The sequence below is a fragment of the Rhinolophus ferrumequinum genome, chromosome 7 (assembly GCF_004115265.2).
Source record: "Rhinolophus ferrumequinum isolate MPI-CBG mRhiFer1 chromosome 7, mRhiFer1_v1.p, whole genome shotgun sequence".
Taxonomy (NCBI): Eukaryota; Metazoa; Chordata; class Mammalia; order Chiroptera; family Rhinolophidae; genus Rhinolophus; species Rhinolophus ferrumequinum.
The window spans coordinates 45,544,545-45,564,026 of record NC_046290.1 but is presented as its reverse complement, the minus strand read 5'-3'; the positions used below and the strand labels follow the sequence as shown (position 1 = coordinate 45,564,026).

At 43.8% G+C, this 19,482-nt stretch overlaps 1 protein-coding gene across 2 annotated transcripts in view; it reads right to left on the bottom strand.

Annotated features, from left to right (window-relative positions):
- The window catches only part of MAP1B (microtubule associated protein 1B), a 96,412-nt gene that overhangs the window by 17,167 nt on the left and 59,763 nt on the right, over positions 1-19,482 (bottom strand). Inside the window, exons 1-3 of one of the 2 annotated variants that reach the window (XM_033110454.1) lie at positions 11,747-11,957; positions 8,349-8,431; positions 6,123-6,263 (exon numbers count right to left, since the gene is read on the bottom strand). In XM_033110454.1, coding sequence (XP_032966345.1) covers positions 6,123-6,254 — 132 coding nt within the window. In that variant the 5' untranslated portion in view covers positions 6,255-6,263; positions 8,349-8,431; positions 11,747-11,957. Of the gene's footprint in view, positions 1-6,122; positions 6,264-8,348; positions 8,432-11,746; positions 11,958-19,482 lie in introns of those variants that run through there. The other variant, XM_033110453.1, reaches the window with a different exon arrangement.

Here is a 19,482-nt window from a genome sequence, read left to right as displayed (position 1 = left end):
TATTTTGGAAGCTAAGGAAACTGAAAACGTGAATGGTAACTATCTCTGGGATAGTCTTTGCTCAAATTATTTGCTGACCAAAGCACACATGAACACCAGACATGGATCCTTGTGCGATAATTAGCATAGACCCCCATCACCATCACTATGGCACATTTAGGATTCTTATGACTCTCTTCATCCTAATTTTCACACAGGGCACACACAAACTATTCATGTTTTATAATACATTTTAGAGGAAAACTCGAGGATAACTCAAACTATTGAATCTTTAATAGTGAAATTTTAAAAATTTAGTCTGTTGTAATTTTTGAAATTCCACCCTAAATGAGGAGTGTCGCAGCAAAGGGTTTGTTCCAGTTGTGTGCAGGGGGTATTCAATCACTAGCTCTTTTTATGTGACATAATCACCAAGTTCAAGGAGATGGTAAAAAGACTTGAGGAATACCTTCCTACATTCTATCGTTTCACCTCTACTCAGAGAGTTCCTATGAAATGAGGGAAAACAACCCCATATAAAAATAAGGTTGCAGAGAATTCTGCGGAAGTCAAGGGTAATGAAAAACAGCAAAGAGAGGCCGGTGAATGGAAAACTATGACATATAAGGGAAAGAGGGAAAAAAGCCATCACTGTTGGACAGGTTTCTTTTCATAGAGGGAAAACCTGGTCCCTCTGGAGAAGCAGCAGCATACTGTGCATGATGAGACAAGAATGCAGAAACTGAGGCTAGGGAGAGCTCTTCAAGAAGGAGATGGATGGATGGATTGGGGCAGAGAGAAGGAGGAGGAGGAACAACTACTACAGCCTCGGAGCTACACAGCAGAAACCAACTCTCCACTTCTCCCCAGAGCCTGCCTCCCGACCTGTACTCCAATGCACACACAAGAGAGTGAGTGCCTCAAGGGCAATGACTGGGTCTTATGAGCGTCCAGTCCACAGTGGCACTCAATCAATGCTTATTCAAAGAACAGATGAGAGCAATAAGGAGGCTCCAATAATATGAGCAGTGGCAAGGAAACTTGTGACTACGGTAGGTCTTAGCCTTAGAAACTGAGGCTTCTTTTAAAAGACTTTGGAAATACTCATCCAAACTCTGATGGTAAACGATAGCTATTATAGCCCATTATATTAAAAGTTCCTGAATAAAAGCAAACACATCTTCTATATCTCTGTATCAATGTAACTTTGTTCCAATGTATCATCAGGCTTAATAGCCAGATGTTAGTTGAACTGCAAGGAACTTGGCCAATTCAATACGTACTGTCCTCCTAGAGCAGACACTTGGGAAGTGACGTGAGCCTGCTCAGACCTCTCAAGCACACTGATTGTTACCCTCCCCTTGTTCTTAAAAAGATGGATGAGAGACATGACTGGAAGAAATACTGCTTGGGGCAAAGATAGTCTTTTTTGTCAATTTCTTTTTCTAATTAAATGCAGGCATACTGGAAGAGGAAGGAAGATAAAAGAAACAAATGACTTTACTGCAGATAATATTAATGAAAATAAGATTTGAATTTTTAAGTCCTGACCTATTAACTACGTTTCCTTTTTTGATTAGATTACTTGCTTGGCTAATGAGGAAATACAGTGGACAGCATATCTCTGGGTTTCAGCAAGATGTTTCACAGGATCTCTGAACAGTGTGATAACAGAATTAGGTGGAGTTGTAGCCAGCCATATAAATAATGCTGCTTAGTGTCAACCTGAGAAGAGGTCTCTGATGGGCTTCCTCAGGGCTCGTTTGTTTTACTGAGTACTGACTTGGATAAAAATGGTGAAGACACGATTATCAATCTTTGATGGCATGAAAATGGGAAGCGTAGCAAACTGTGGGACGGCAGAATTAAGACGTTTACAAAAGCTTTGGACATTGGGATGATGATAGCTAAGTCAAGTCTACCAGGATGGTATTCTAAAGAGATAAATGTGAGGTCTAATAAACAAGCTAGGTAAATAGCGTGCAGGATTTAGAGATGTTGATTAACAATATCCATGGAAAAGACTCAGGGATTTTAGTGTCCAGTCAAGTGGATTCATCATAAAGTTAAAGAAGCTTAAACTTCAAGGCCCCTTCCTGGCATGCTCCCAAAGCCCTATACTTAATTGTGTATTAATAATTTTGTTTTCTTTTTCTGAAAGGGAGCCCCCAAATTATGTAAATTACAGAGCTCCTCAAAGGCTGCATCCCTTCCCCACTGACATTTAACTGTGGATGGTAATAGTCCAGTTACTTTTAGACTTATTCAATAGAAGATTGTATTGAAAACTATAGAAGTCATTGACTCAAAATTCTCAACAGGTCAATAACCCCTGAAGTATGGTGTCCAAGATGAGTCACAATATATTATTAGAGAAACTAGACCATAAACAAACAAGCAAACAAACAAGAGAACAAACTGAAACAAATCTCCTTGCTGACTCCTTCTCCTTGACCTGAACCTCTAAATGCTAGACAAGGGCCCTTTTCTGCATTGCTCTCTCTAGATCACTTCAGCTATTTTCTCATATGCTGATGGCTTCCCAATTAATAGCTCCAGCCCAACTCTTAGTTCCCTGAGCTCTGGACTCATATCCAACTTGGCGCCTGATAACACCAAGGCACTGAAGCATGACGAAGACTGAACTCTTGAATTTCCCCCACACCCATTCCCCTTTCTGCCAATGGAACAAGTTGGAAGGACAGTGACCAGGGAATGTAAGGAGCCATTAATATCTTGTTTTATGAAGAACAGTGAGTGAACCTGAAAATAATTAATCTGGAAGAAAAAAAAATTGGCAGCATTGGTGAAGGATGTCTAAGACACTGTCAGGTAGAACAGGGATCACATTTCTTCCTCGAAGATACTATGAGACAAATAAGGAAAAGCTTTTTAACAGACAGACTGAAAAATGTCCCCTGGAGATGGTGATTTCACCATCCTCGTATTTCAGGGAGGGATGGGTTAGCCAGATGATTGTTCTATCTCTAAGTTCTAGGTTTGTAGTTGACCTCCAAAGACTAAGACTCTCCTAACCTGAAGTTCAAAATGCACTGATAATTCTGTTTTTCAGTCCACTGATTTTTAGCTATTCTTGTCAAAAAAATGTATCATTTTTGTTTTTTCCCAAATTGTGTTTCTGATCTCTGTAGAGTGACTAGTATGTATCAAGGACTGGATAAAAGGAACAAAACTAGACACCAAATGGCCTTTAAGGTCCCTTTGTTACTGAGTCATTCTGACTCAAACCCTTTTCTCAGGGGCGCGCGGATGGCTCAGCTGGTTAGAGCGCGAGCTCTGAACAACAGGGTTGCTGGTTCGATTCCCGCACAGGATAGTGGGCTGTGACCCCTACAACTAAAGATTAAAAACCGTGACTGGACTTGGAGCTGAGCTGCACCCTCCACAACTAGACTGAAGGACAACGACTTGGAGCTGATGGCCCCTGGAAAAACACACTGTTCCCCAATATTCCCCAGTAAAAATAAATAAATAAATAAATAAATAAAACCGACTCTTATAAATAAATAAATAAATAAGCAAATGACTTCTGGAATGGCCATGTGAGGAGCTCCCACCTGCTCCCCACCATAACTACCATAACTGATGAAAAAAACAAAACAAAAAAAAACCCCTTTTTTCAATGCAACAGCAGGAAATCATAGCTCCATAAGGCTTGTAACCACAGTCCAGCAATTTTCAATCCACTTTGGCTGTGGCAGCCTTTCTTTAAAGTGCACAATGTCAAGGAGATAAAGGCTGAGTTGCTCTGGTTGGAGCAAGAGGAAGCGTGAGTTCCACCCAATGTCTTCTCCCCCTCTTACCTTCCCCTACCACCCCGACACCACTGATCTAGTCTGTTAGGGAGAACTCTAGAGGTCCTTTTCCACATGTGTTGAGCATTAGTTCTCCAAAATACTGGAAAGGGAGTTATTGCACAGACAGAGTCTCTGCCCTGAACAACACTTGCTGGAGTCTTGTGAGAATGAAGGTGTGTGCTCTTCAGAACCCACCCTAGTGATTACAAACCCTGGGGAATCTGCCCTTCCACAGAACTCACATTCTTCAGTTAAGGCCAGTTCTTTTCCTTCTGTAATCAGTGGTAAATTCTGATATGTGCATAGTCCATTGTGCTAACATTCTACTTCCACGGGCTAGTAAAAATGATTTAAGCAACAATTTCATAACACTATGCCTTATTCAAAGAGAGAGAGGGGTATTATTTGGGGTCTAGACAGGTGAATTGCGACACCACCTCATTTAAAGCTCTGGCAATGACAAACCCTTTTCTTTACATTTGTCCTCTGTTTGGTTTTACGGCAGGAAAAAAAAAATCCAATGATGTGGATAGAAACCAACCACTAGAAATTAGCTGCAGAACTGCAGCAGAATGCAGGAAAGGCTCCCAAGTGCATAATATGAACTAAGGGTTCAGGGCTGAACCCCGAGCCTACAAGCAGGACAGTTAACCATCCACCCGTGTTACTGAAACATGGGGCTGTATCCAGTCCTCTGCCACTCTCTCCCTTCCCCAAGGCAAGGTTCTGATAATGTGTGTGACCTCTGGGCTACCATACAAATGCCCAACTGGCGTCAGGCACAACATAAACATGGGAACACAATCATGCAAAAGATTCTGACATTAAAGTCGTCACGCACCAATTTAAAGGCAGCAAGTAGAGTGAGAATTGTAGTTCTAGCTTGGGTATTTCAATGTGATTGAATAATTGGATCTTTACTACTAGGTGTGGGTACAATGGATATGAGATGGAGGAGAATGGAGCCTGAACTCTAGCAGCCTGGGAGGATGACAGATCACAAGCTCTAGAGAAAGACAGGGCAAAAGCCTTCATTTTGAAGTGGAAAGGTGATACCAGCTATGAGTGAGCCCTGGGCCCCTTCTTGCTGTGAGAAGCCAGAACTATCTGCCTCACGGCCCAGGCGACATCACACCTTCCAAAAGCTTGGCTTTTCAATGTTTCTTTTCACAATTTTTTATTCCCCCGCAGTGGGTAGAGAGTGAAACACGGTTATGTCATCCAACCAGTTTTTTATAGAAGCCTCCAGGTGAGCCAAATGAAGCTGGGCAGTTTATTTACAGCTCTTGCCAGTGATGAAAAGTACACAGAGGCCTCTCAGTGAAGCATAGCCTAAGGAAGATTAAATGCAGAGACAGATGTCCATTTGCAACACCCAGGAGACTGAGATGCTGCCATCTCAGGAAGTGCTCAGGAAGATGGTTTTAAATAGAAGTGGTAACTCCTCCTGTCAGTACATCCCTCAACTTCTCCACGAAATCTGCTATCAGCTACCCAACCTGTCGCGGTGACAGTCCTGAATTGTTTCTGTAACTACTATAAACAAACAAAATGAAACAGGCACATTACTTTGGAAAGAGAAGTTTCCCAGCCAGGACAAAAATTCTCAAGCAGAAATAACCAAATTAAAATCTTCAATCTGATTTTCCCAAATACGACTGTCATCATCTAGTTTTTAATACTTCACATGTGTCATTCTTGAATAAGATATATTCATCAGAAATATTAATATTCTAGCTTCAGTCCAGCTACTTTAACCCTCTTTTTTCTTGGGGGCATTAACTTGCCCCACGAATGTGCCCCATTTTCCTATATGTCTTCCCTTTCTCAAGCCCTATATTTTTTGGGCTATTCAAACAGCCTAAGTTCAAACATTGAGACCAGGCATTCAAAGTAAGAGAAATCAGAAATAATCGGATCAGGAAAAATAAGTAAAAGAGATCAGTGAAGTCCTACGAAAAGTCCAAGAGATCTTTGAGTATTCTTTCAGAAAACAGGAAACTTGGGTTTTCTTTTGGGCTCATTTCAAGCATTTCCTTCATTTTGGCCATCTGTAAAATGGAGATTTTTCCAATCCCCCTCCATCTGTATCTCGGGCACATGAAGAGTGCTGCCAGTTAATTATAGATGAGTGCTCTAAATTCTTTTGGTGATGAGCCACACAACTCTAGAGCATGCTAGATCACAAGATTTGCTTATTTCAAAGGAGGTGTGACATTCCCTTCCCTTCTTCTTCTGTCTCCCTGGAGTGCTTTCAAAGAACACCCTGAGGCTACCACAGTAACCAAGCGATTGTAAAACTTAGTCTCCCAGACAGGAGCCCACCTCTTGATCGGTGAAAATCTCTATGAAGTTCTGGAAGGAGAAAGAGCCGGACTGGAGAATGAGCTCTCCGGTATTTTCAAAGCACTGTCCGGTCAGCACGAGCAGCTTGTGTCTGGCAGCGTCAGTTATCATTAAGCGCACCTGAAACACAGCACAGGGAACAGAACGTGAGTCTCTGCCATCCCACCATCAGGACCAGGCTGGCCCGCGGAGTGCTTGAAGTTTATGACCAGCCCAAATCATTCATTCCCCTGTATTCCGATGTCCCCTGGGTGTTGGACAAAGCTGATGATGGCGGTTATCAGCTCACCCAGGAACACCATTTTCCAAATGTGGCTACAGCCAAGACAGTAGCAGTGGTTGACTTTCTCCCCCTAGTTTCCTTGTCCTTTTTAAACCTGTCTGCACAGCTGGCGATCATTTGTTCCACAGCTGTGTCTACCAGCAGCATGTGTTCTTGTGAGACTTATGAACATGTCACAGGCTGAGTCACCAAGTATAATCCAGGTCCCTCAACTGCTGCCTCAGGAAGGTTTCTAACTAGGGTCCCCAAGTCAGCCTCTCCCATCTAGGATCCCTTTCCTTCCAAGCCACACACCAAACACCCAGCTCCAAATGCAGCCTCTGATGGGAGCAGTGAGGTACCTAACATTGGAAATAACCAAAAAGCTGCCCCTGAATATTTATGTAGAATGGTAAATGGTTTGCCCTAAAGAACACTGGGAACTTTAAGTGGCAGGATGCCAGCCTGTCCTTCAACAGAAACCCGCTCTAAGTCCCAAGGTATTCATTCTAACCGATTCTGCTCAGCACAAACTGACTACCAGGCACCCTGGGAGGGATACAAAAGTAAACATGGTATGAGGACCCATTGCTCCCTCAAATCCCACAGTCTAGTCAAGGAAACACGCATATACCAAAGTGATTGTTCCAGTCCCATCTGTTCCACAGGCAAGTCTGAATTCCTTGAAGAAATTCCTTATTTTTTCCTTTTCCATTTCTCACAGTTATTCTAGGCAGTCTGCCTACATATATATTAATCTTCCAGCTTTTTAAAAATTATATTTATTTCCTGGTTCTGCTAGTCACATAGAGATTACTAGCCCATCACTTGGCTCAACTTTGTGCTTTAATGGATTGTCAAAGAGGTCCTGCTGATCTGGGGCAGGCGAAGTGGGACCAGAGCAGGACACATAATGACAGCCAAAAAACGGAAGCAACCTAAATGTCCATCAGCCGGTCAACGGACAAACAAAATGTGCTATATCCATACAATGGAATAGCATTCAGCCATAAAAGGAATGAAGTACTGATACAGGCTACAATATGGATGGACCTTGAAAACATTATGCTAAGCGAAATGAGCCAGACACAAAAGGCCACATATTGTATGATTCCCATTATCTAAAATATTTAGAATAGGCAAATCCATAGAGGCAAAAAGTAGGTTAGTGGTTGCCAGCAGCTGGGAGAAATGGGGAGTACCTGCTAATGGGTTCAAGGTTTTTGGGGGGGGTGATGGATATGTTTTAGAATTAGATAATGGTGATAGGTGCACAACTTTGGAAACATACTAAAACCCACAGAATTGCACACTTAGGCGACAGTCACAGAGATGTTCAAAGCATGGGCAGAGACATTGTGGATAATGGGGGCCCCCAAGGACCGTGGCTACTGGACTGTCCAAGAAGCAACCCAATCTCAAGGTTGCTAAACTGTAAGAAAGGAAGTGGGCAATAGAGAGACGTCAACTCCTCTAGCCTGGGTCACCAAGGATTCTTGACTTTAGCCAAGTTCCTATCTTACAGTGGGCTCTGAAATACCCAGTTACTCTCTGGCAATTTCATATGATATGGTAACAGCAATATTTGTAATGAGAACAGCCAACATCTATATTTCAGTTGTTGTATGCTAGGCTCGGTTCTAAGCACTTGACACTTCTAAGCATAACATTAAATAGGAGTATTAAATGTAAACACTGTTATGATCTCCGTTTCACAGATGTGAAAATTGAGATAAAAAGACAGTAAATCACCTGCCCAAAGCCACCAGCTAATTAGAGGCAGCACCAGAGACCAGCCACTGACTAGGGGTAAGGAAGCATCCTGGACCCGGAACTTCTCTCTCCCACGTCCCTCTCCTGCTACCTGCCCCAGTCCCTCCAATCAGCGAGGTCCTGTCACTGCGTGGGGCCCCACCAGAGATGCCGCAGAGCTGAATACTTACCTCAGTGCTGACTGCTTCATCTGAAGGGTTGATCAGGACCACTGTTTCTAACACGTCACTTCGGTGATGAAGGATCTTTTGTCCTGCAGGCACAAAAACACAGACAAAAGAGGAGACCTTTAGCTTTTCCGGATTAAAATTGCCCCGCCTGCTTTTGGGATGGCAGAGGCCTTTCTGTCTCTGATGAAGCACATGGCACCAGGATTCTCCACACCATCTTAGGAACACAATTGGTGTTACTAAACAAGTGTGTGCGGACCCCAGCAGGTTTCTCCTGGAATTGGGTCCGTGTGGTCTGGGGCTCCTCACGCTCTCATAACCCCCGAGTTTTCATGGTTGAGCGCCAGGCTGCCTCTGTGTGTTAATGGCAGTTTTCATCTAAGACAAGGGGTGGATGCCAGGAAAACTCAACGGGGCTCTTGACATTTCCTTTCTCATGGTAATTGGGGATGTTTCTCCGTATCAGCCTTTCTACTGGTGAGAAAAGTGCTGAGATTAATTAGGAGCCTTATTGTGAAATGAATGACATCCAGAAACCCTGGCTAACAATTAGCCCAACAACCATTATGGCTTTCTGAGGCAGGCTTACAGTCTGTTGGGGTATTCACTAATTAATTCACTTGCTCATAGAAAAGTGGAAAAACTGTGAGCAAATGAAAAGTAGAGAACAACTCTCCTGCTGGACAGGGCAGCCAAATTGCCCCCTAAAGACAAGCAAAGTTGATGGGGAACAACAAAGCAAGGTGTTATGGAAAAGAAGAAGCCTGTCTAAGGAGGGCTGAAATTCTTCTGGGTCTTTGGCTCCACATCTCTGATTTTCCGTACCTTGGAGGTTTTAGGGACATTCTGTGGCTGAAACTACCTCCAGCAGAAGTAGACTGAAGCCTATGGATGACCTACAAAGCCTCCCCCTCCATGGACAAGAAGATGAAAGTGATCAGGTGCTCTGTGGCTAGAGTAGATGATAGATGCTCTGCCAGTCTATGAGCGACAGAGAAAACGTGGGAGGGAGACACGCTGGTGGGAGGGTAAACCAGAATATGTCTGCTGCTTGGAAATATAATGAAACTTGGATAACAGGAGGAAATGGAATAAAATCTGAGGAATGCAGACACCAAAGGAGAGAAATACAAGAAAGGAGAATGACTAAAACGCAACTGTTTTCCAGGAAGACAGTTGGGCATTTCTTCAAAGCTAAAATAGAATTACTATATGACCTAGCAATTCCACTCCTAGGTGGACAAAAGCAGGGACCTGAACAGATACTTGTATGCCAATGTTCATTACAGCATTATTCACAATGGTCAAAAGGTGGAGACAACCCAAATGTCCACTATGGATGAAACTAAACATGGTATATCCATGTAATGGAGTATTATTCAGCCATAAAAAGGAATGAAGTTCTGATACATAGAACGTGGATGAACCCTTAAAATATTACACTAAATGAAATAAGCCGGTTTGATTCCCACATGGGCCAGCGGGCTCTCAACCACAAGGTTGCAGGTTCAACTCCTCTAGTCCCGCAAGGGATGGTGGGCTCCGCCCCTGCAACTAAGATTGAACACGGCACCTTGAGCTGAGCTGCCTCCCGGATGGCTCAGTTGGCCGGAGCGCGTCCTCTCAACCACAAGGTTGCCGGTTCGACTCCCACAAGGGGGTGGGCTGTGTCCCGTGCAACTAGCAATGGCAACTGGACCTGGAGCTGAGCTGCGCCTCCACAACTAAGACTGAAAGGACAACAACTTGAAGCTGAACGGCACCCTTCACAACTAAGATTGAAAGGACAACAACTTGACTTGGAAAAAAAAGTTCTGGAAGTACACACTGTTCCCCAATAAAGTCCTGTTCCCCTTCCCCACTAAAAACAAACAACAAACAAACAAAAACCTTTAAAAATAAATAAATAAAACCTGCTAAAAATCATTTAAAAAAATAGTTAGAATGGCAAACTTTATGTTTTTTATGTATTTTACCAGAACTAATAACGTAATATACTAAGCCCATTGAATAGTACACTTTAATTAGTTGAATTTGTATGGTAGGCAGATTGTAATCTCAACAAGAGGTAAGGAAAAAAAGAAAGCAGTCCATGGTGCACAGCTTAGTTAGCGTTTTTTTTCTTTCATATCATCAAGGACCAGAAGTAGTATCGAAACAGCAACAGGTAGAATACCACCATCTCATCATCAAGCCTGTTCTCCTCCATCATCTTATCTTTCCTAACTGCTAATATTTACCATTAGACCCCACATTAGACACGGGAGTAGCCCAAACTAAACAATAATGGTGTCAGGAACTGTTCTAAGCCTCTCACATGTACTAATTCATTTAATCCCTAGAAGAGCTCTATGACATATATACTATGACTGTCTCCTTTTACTATGAGGACAATGAGGTCTATAGAAGAGAACTATCTAGCCCAAGGTCACACAACTAGCAAGTGGTTGAGCCAGGACTTGAACCCCCATTCGCCTGGCTTCTAGAGTCCTCATTTTCATTACTCTGCAGTGCTGGTAACTGGGCTAGGATTTGGAAAAACAGACAAGGTACAGACATCAAATGCCAGGGGAAAGCTAGGAAAAATCCAGAGGAATAAAATCAGAGATGTGCTTAAGGAAGCAAGAAACCAGAAAGCATTAGAATATTGGCAAAAGGGAGAAAAAAGCAAAGGTATCAGAACACCCACATAAAAGAAGGTAAAATTAAGAGAAAGTTTGCGATCCTTTACTTTTACTCCCAATGAGTGAAAATGAAGAAACCCCCAAACAGAACAATGTCACACAGTTTGAGCAGACCAAGGACTGAGCCTCAAGAAAATAATTCAACTCAGCCACAGGAAAGAACATTGTTTATTACACATGCGAGTCTGTAATTTGCTGGATTTTGCTTTTTGGCTTGGTTGTTTTAGCTTTTCACAAGCATATGCATTTAAAGCTCAAGCAAAAAAACATCAAATTGAATAAGCAAATGATAAAACGACAATCAGCAAAAACACGAAAACTGTCCCCTTTCTAAATCTTTCCATCAGTGCCCTCCTTGAAACAAAGGACGTCGGGAGCTTCTAAGGCACTAAGTTAAGACAAAGTTAAGCAAAAGTTTAAGACCAAAGATAAGTGAATGGTCATTTCCTTGATCATACTTTTGACGTGGACTGCTTTCAGGCAGCATGAAGCTATGGTATGACTGACTATATTCTGTAAGAACCCATAAAAGCAGACTTGGCTTCCTCCCCAAAAGATGGTAAAGGAATCACAGCCCCTTTCTTTGTAAGGTGATCTACACGATGTGTCAACCCTGTTAACTACATTCTTCCAGACGCATCAGCCCAACCAGCCCAAGCTTTGGCTCTCCCAGCGTGCCCCCTCCCAAGACACACCCTGGCAGGGGCTTCTTACCATCCACAAGAAGTTTCTTTCCTCTGTGGCTTCAATCACTTGCAAACAAACAAATGCCATGTGACAGTAGCCGGTTACCTCTACTCCTTCCAAGTCAAGTTTCAGAACTGTTTGTTCGGGAATTCAACTAAGGATTTTTTTTTTTGTCCATCTTTGGAAATACTGACAGCAATGACACAGACGTGCACCAAGATGTCATGTCTGCTCCTTCAACAAAAGCCTTTTTATAGGATTGGATTTGAATGAAGGAGGGGATTTAAGAGAGAGAGGAGAGAGACAGAGAGAAGCTTCAAGCTCTTGTCACAGACGGATGTTGGCCAGGATTCTTCCCCCGACGACGTACGTAACCAGGGGCTGGGCCTTCCGAGCATCTGGCAAACCCGGGGCCTGCCTGAGGGGCAGGAGCACCGTGCCCTCATTCCCGGCACCCCCACGGGATGCCAGCTCCTCTGGCAGCGGCTCTGAGCTCTGGCGCTGGGACGCTCACAGAGCTGCATATTTGGGGAATGTTTCACACTGGGAATGGGCCAGGCATTCTGAGGAGAGGCACCCGCCCCTCGCCTGCAAAGGTCTTATTCAGTTGCTCAGAAAAGAAGTTCCAAGGAAAGAAGACAACACGGTTTACAGTCTCTTCTCTCTCCTCTCTCTCTCTCTCTCTCTCTCTCTCTCTCTCTCTCTCTCTCCACTAATAGTCTGCATTCTACAGAAAGAGCTCACAGGGGAACCATTAAGCAGCCCCAATGACTAATTAACTCTCATCAGCATTGGTCAGAGGGAAGCAAAAGCAGGGGCTTGAGATGGAATGATTGTCACTACTGCTTCGATAAGACAAAGTCCTTGAAGGCTCTCCACAAACTCAGTGTAATTGTGAAGGGGCAGTGGGAGGAGGGCACGGAGGAAAATGAAGAAAAAAAAGGGGTCTGCTCAACCTTAGAAACAACACAGGATGGCCTGGGGAACCCCCTGAAGCAGCAGGATGCTTGCAGACAATGAGACTTTTGTTTGTACACTCCCAAAGGCCATGCTTGAAGCTCACATAAGCCTGTCTTTTTCAGTTATTGCTCGGAATTGCCGGGTGCAAAATCTGGCAGAGCATGGAAGCGATGTGTCGGGGAAGGGGGGGGGAGGCGAGGGGGGGATGGTGCGAGAGCCAGGGGACGTGGAAACCGGAAGCAAAGGGAGGGCGAGGGGAGAATGAAGGAAGAACGAGGGGGGCGCGCGCAAAGGAGGGAAGGGCAGCGAAACACACCACACACACCCACACACCCACACCATACATACACACACCACACACACCCACATATACACAAACACCAGACACACACCACACGCATACCTACACACACCACACACATACACACACCACACACACACATACATACACACACCACACACACACACACACACATACATACACACACACCACACCATACACACACACCACACACACCCACATATACACAAACACCAAACACACATACACAAACACCATACACACACCACACACCACACACATACATACACACACCACACACACCCACATATACACAAACACCAGACACACACACAAACACCATACACACCCACACACACATACACACAAATACACACACACAACACACCCACACCCACCCACACACACACACGCCGAAGCTCTCCCCTGGTTTATGAGGACGCTGACCATGGCTGAATTCATAGACACCCAATGCTGCGGTCACAAGCAAACCGCGATAAAACTCGGAACCTTCTTTCTGCACACAACTGATCCGTCTCTCCCACAAACATCCCACACACATCTGTTAACATCTCTGCTGGGGCCAGAGCAACTCCTGCAACAGTTCCAGCCCAGGCTGGCAGCTGCAGAATGAAACAGCCTAGTGCAAAGGAGAGAATGCTGGGCCTAAAGTCTCAGCAGCGCTAAGAGATGGGGGAAATCCCTTGATAAAAATAATAACTAGCAATGCGAAAACCTTTTAAATTGTTTTTAAGTGGATGATAACTCTGTATGTCTTGGGGATAAATATTTAATTTCTATTTCCATTAGTGATCACAATCCAGAACTTTGCTTCCATAACTACCTTTACTTGAAAAATGAACACTTTGCAAGCATAATCCAGAAATCGAAGTTGAAGATTAAAGAAAGCCTTCAGTATCTATTTAGTCAATAGGGAGGGTCCGGAGTCATTGACACAGATGGACGGGTAACCAGGACTGAGTCAGGGCTGGGGACTCTGGCAGAAGAGCCCTCGTGCCTACCTATCTCTGCCCCTTGTTCCACCACTGCCTCTGCTGCCCCATCTTCACCCACCAATTCTTCCGGTCCCTTGCCCAGGTGAAACCAGAGTAGATTCTTTTTGGAAAAGGGATTTGACATTCAATTTAGCATTAGAAAAACGTCCAATGTGAAGAAGCAGAAATCTTAGAGAGGGCTAAAGAAGGTTCTAGAATTAGAAAGGGAAAGGCATGGGGTAAAGGACTGGGATGATTTGGGTAGAAGGAAGGGTTGGTAGATCAAGAAATGGCCAGAAGCACAAAATATCGTGATGTTAAAGTCTGTTTTCTTCTCTGGAAGGAAGGGAAGAAGGAAAAGAGGGAAGGAGAAGTGGTCTCCCTAATAAGACAAATGTCCATAGGATACGCCACAAAATCTTTACAACATTATTGATTATATTTTCCAAACTGTCTTCATATCCCAGGGGCAATATTGTGGTTACCGATTGTGCTTTCTAATCCCCTCACCTCTCCCTCATCCCCACTCCCATCCCATCTAGCAAACCTGTTTTTCCTCTATATCTGAGACTGTTTCTGATTAGTTTGTTCATTTTTTCTATTCTTCAGATTCCACATATAAGTTTAGAGATCATATGTATTTGTCTTTCTCTGTCTGACTTATTTCACTTAGCATAATGTTCTCTAGGTCCATCCATACCATTGTAAATGGTAAGATTTCATTCTTCTTTATGGCTCAGTAATACTCCATTGTATAAATGCACCACAGTTTCTTGATCCAATTGTCTACTGATGGGCATTTTAGTTGTTTCCGTGTTTTGGTTATTGTGAATAGGGGTGCATAAATTTTTTCAAATTAGTGTTTTGGATTTACCTGGATAGATACCTAGGAGTGGAATTGCTGGGTCATAAAGTAGTTCCATTTCCAGTTTTTTGAGGAACCTCCATACTGTTTTCCATAGTGGCTGAACCAATCTTCAATCCTACCAGCAGTGCACTAGGGATCCCTTTTTCTCCACATCCTCACCAGCACTTATTTTTTGATTTATTGATGATAGCCATTTTGACTGGGATGAGGTGGTATCTCACTGTGGTTTTATTTGCATTTCTCTAATGATTAGTGAGGGTGAGCATTTTTTCATATGTTTGTTTGCCATCTGTATGTCCTATTTAGAAAAATGTCTCTTCATGTCCTCTGCCCATTTTTTAATCAGGTTGTTTGGTTTGTTTTTTTTGTTTGTTTTTGTTTTTTTTGGTGTTGAGTTGAATGAGTTTTTTAAATTTTGGATATTGACCCCTTATCAGATATATCTTTCCCCATTCAATAGGATGCCTTTTTGTTTATATGGTTTCCTTTGCTGTAAAAAAAACATTTTAGTTTGACATAATCGCATATGTTTATTTTTTCTCTTACTTCCCTTGCCCGAGGGGATATATCAGTAAAAATATTACTAAGGGTAATGTCTGCAAACTTTCTTCCTATATTTTCTTCTAGGAGTTCTATGGTTTCAGATCTTACATTTAAGTCTTTAATCCATTTTGAATTTATTTTTGTATATGGTGTAAGAAGGAGGTGCCTGACCACTGCAGTGTACACCTGAAGCTGAAGTTGAATAATAATGTCAACTATAATGTAATATATGTATGTATATAGTCACAGGAAATGGAGTACAGCATAAGGAACAGAGACAGTGGAATTGTAACAGCTATATATGATGTCAGAGGGGGAGTAGATTGAAGGGGGGGATTATCACTTTGTGAGGGGTATAAATGTCTAACTATTACATTGTTTTGTACACCTGAAACTAATAAAAAACGAAAAAGAGGGAAGGAGTAGGAACAGAGGGCAGGAGGGAGGGAAAGGAAAATGAAAGCCGTGAGAGTTCTTCAACTCCATCTCTTCACCAAAGTGGATTTGCAAAGAGAAAACCTCTCACCTCCAACCCCACATGCAAAAAACACTCCCAGGGCTAAAATTTAGCTAAATGGATGTAAGCAATAAAAGGTATTCAGTGTAGGAACTAAAAATTAATCACCAACACCGCTCCCAGCAGCTTTTCATAACAGTGTTTCTGTTTGGAGTAACATCCAGGCCTCCTTTCTGCAGGAATCCACATAACAATGTAACGAAAATGTGCTAAGAGATGGGAGAAGTTTGAAGAGAAAGGCTGCATGTGTGGAGGGAAACTGCCTGCATCAGCAGTTTCCTAGCAGATCTCTTCTTCGAGAGCCCTCACAGAAGTCCTTTCTATCTCTCACAACCAAGGCTGGGCCCAGAGCAGGCCCCAGGCCCCAGGCCCCAGGCCCAGCCCCAGCCTGGCAGGAAGATGTCTGCTAGGCTCCCTCCTCTGCGGGACGGAGGACAGGAGCAAGTGGGGAAGCCTCACAAGCAGCACCAGGCTGGTTCCCCAGAGCCTTGATAGTTCTCCCTTCTCCTTCTATTCCACCTCATCATTTCCAAGCAAGAAAAACAGAAAGAGAGAGAGAGAGAAATGGGGGTGAACATGGGTTACACAGTAACAGTGCTTCTGTGAGGCCACCATCAGCAGATGTCTCTCCCAGCTGCTTCAGAGGTGGCATTTGGGAGGAGGGCTAAGGAGCCCCACCTATCAGAAGCTTCCCCTCAGATATGAGGGAGAATGTGTGTCACGCAGTGTGTCATGCAGGGTCTCTGGTCCCGCTCCCCACATAAGAACGCAGGACATGGTGAAGCCAAAAAGGAACACCCACGGAGCCATAGGTAGGGGAGTCATACCACTATAATCTCGCTGGCAGCCGGGTTGGAGACACAGGGAGCAAACATTCACCACTACCGCAACAAGGGATCTTCCTGCACCCCAGTCTCTCTGGCGGCTGGGCGAGACACACACAGCAGGATCCACACAATCCCCAATCTGCCGTCCGCTTCTCTGCCTGCCAACCAACCAACGCCCTAACGCAGCCCCGGCAGTTATATCAGTGACTAATGGCTACCTGGTTACAGCTGACGGCCAACTAGTCACAGCTGATGGCCACCTACTACCCGAGCCAGCACCTTTCCACGTGAGGCCGAGAGCCTGGAAACTGCTCTCTGGGACTCTGTCCCCACAATGTGACCACAAGGCAGGGCTATACAACTCAGCCCCTCGCACCTGCCACTGAGACGCTCTTGAAAAAACACAGGTGCTGGGAGTCTTGGTTACACAGATCCCCAAAGACCAATAGTGTCAGCAGAGAACAAGGAAACCAGCTGTTACCGGGAAACTACAGATTCCCCCTCCGGGGAAGTAAAACTCCTAACATTGGAGGGAGTTTGATTTCACAGTGACTCTCACACATCAAAATCAACTTGTTTCTCTGTCATCTCTATCTACTCTTGCAGCTCTCAGCCTGAGGCTGGGGAAAGGACCCTTTTCTAGACTGGGTCCTACACAGGGACAACAGGGAACATGGGTAGAAAGATGGCAAAAGCTGGTTTCCAGGTCGCACTCCTGTTGGAGAACCTGCCATGTGCTTTGTGCTATGCTACCTGAATCCAAATAATACTTAAACACCAGGCAAATACATGGAAGTGGTTAGTGAAAGCACCAAACTCTGAATACCAGAAAGCCAGCCCATCGCAAGAACACTGGCAGGAAACCCTTACACGTGTAGTTAGTGCTTTAGAATTTTCGAAGCATTTTGTCCATCAGGTGGTATCTTGTTTAATCCTCCTAACATTCCTGTGAAGTGGTGGAGAGAACTACTACTACTATCCCCTCTTCATGGACCAAAGATCTGAGCTCTAGTGACGTGCCCAAGGCCTCACAGAGAGGGAGAGCAGACCTAGGACCCATGTCATGCTCTACACGGTCACTCACGGCCAAGACCGTAACACTATTCTCTTCTCCACCTTTTCCTGATCCACCTTCGTCCAAAATAAAGGTTTTCAAGTTGTGATGCCAAGATTCCCCTTTGTAAGAGGTAAAAATGCAGCCTGGGTCAGCCACTGGTCAGCCAGTGCTTGCTAAATCAGTCCCCCCTGCAACGGGCACGCTAGCCTCCCACATGCAACCCAAGGCCAATTCTCTCTTTGTTTCTGCTGAACAATCAGAGCCCAGTTCTCTCCCACTTTTCCCCCTGATATTCCTGGAAATCGTGTTTTTCTGTTGGAAATAATTTTTTTGTTTGTTTCTGCATTTGTTTCATCTCTGATGTACGCTCCTGCATGTCACATGGCTTCTCCAAATTTTCAGCGTTTGTTTTTTTAAGAGAGTAAGAACTTGCATTCTATTATAAACAATTTCAGGAGGTTTTGTAAATATATGTTTTTTAATTTAATAAGTTGTTTATTGCATGGGAGTTAGACAAGTTTTGGTTTTTTGTTTGTTTGTTTTTAACCTTAGTTATCTTTTGTTTTACAGAGAATTTAGTTATTACAGAATTGGAGGCTATTCCTATTTTTCTCTATATTTCCTGGTCTTAATTGTTTTTCCTTTTTGTTGTCATTGGTTTGGTTTGGTTTTTCATGTGTCTGTTAGTCCTTCCATCCTATCCTTCTTTTGGGTTCTCCTGCTTCATATTTCCCTGACTTTTAGATACCCAGCAAAGCAAAAAACCAAACCCCCCGGAATTCCGAGTTTCTCTCCTTGTCCTAAAGGGGTTCACTGCATGCAGAGACAAACGAAGCCTTCGGGTGACATGCAGGACGACCTTGAGCATGGTGGTAGAAAGAGCTTCATTTTACATTGCACATCCCCTCCCATTCCAACTGCTCACCCTAGGAGAACTTGTGTGGGAATGGGATGCCAGGTGACAATAGGTCCGATTCCTTTTGCAGGGTTCTCATTGGACCCTCTTTCTAAATCCTCTCTTCAGGGTTTTTTCCCTATCTAATCCCATTCTCTTAGGTTCTCCTCTCCTCTTTTCCCCTCTCACTTTTTTAAATTCCTCAAGGCTGAGGAATGAGAACCCAGACCATCAAGGGTTAGAAGTGGAAGAGAGTGAAAGAGTTTGTTTCCTTTTTCTTTTTCTCTGTTTTATGCCCTGGCTGAAAGAAATAGAAATAAATGTCATCGATTGTGCTGATGAAAGTCTGGCTCCCTGGAGAACATCTAGGGAGAGATAGCAGTGCCCAATGTTGGCATGAACCGAGGGTGATAATTCAAAGGTTATTTCTTCAACAATATACAGATGCTACAGATTAAAATAATGATAAAGACACACTTAGTGAAGGGCAATGTATTAACCTGTTAGAGGAGCCAACTCAGGTCTCTGTTCAAAGAGATTAACCACCACCGCTTTCCCATTTACAAAGTGTGATCCTCTGAGCGCTCTCATTCTCACCTCCACGGTGGTGGTGTGGGTCTCGGCTAAGGCGAGCCGGGAGGTCTGGGTGTCTTGTTCTCTAAAAAACCTGCTGCACACAAAGAAAAACACTTATGCTCCCTTCCTCTGCCTGCAAGATTCAAGGAGCCTAGGAACCAAGGAGAAAAAGTTCTGCCCAGGAGTCTTATGAGAAGAACTTGTCACTCTTATGTACAAGGAAT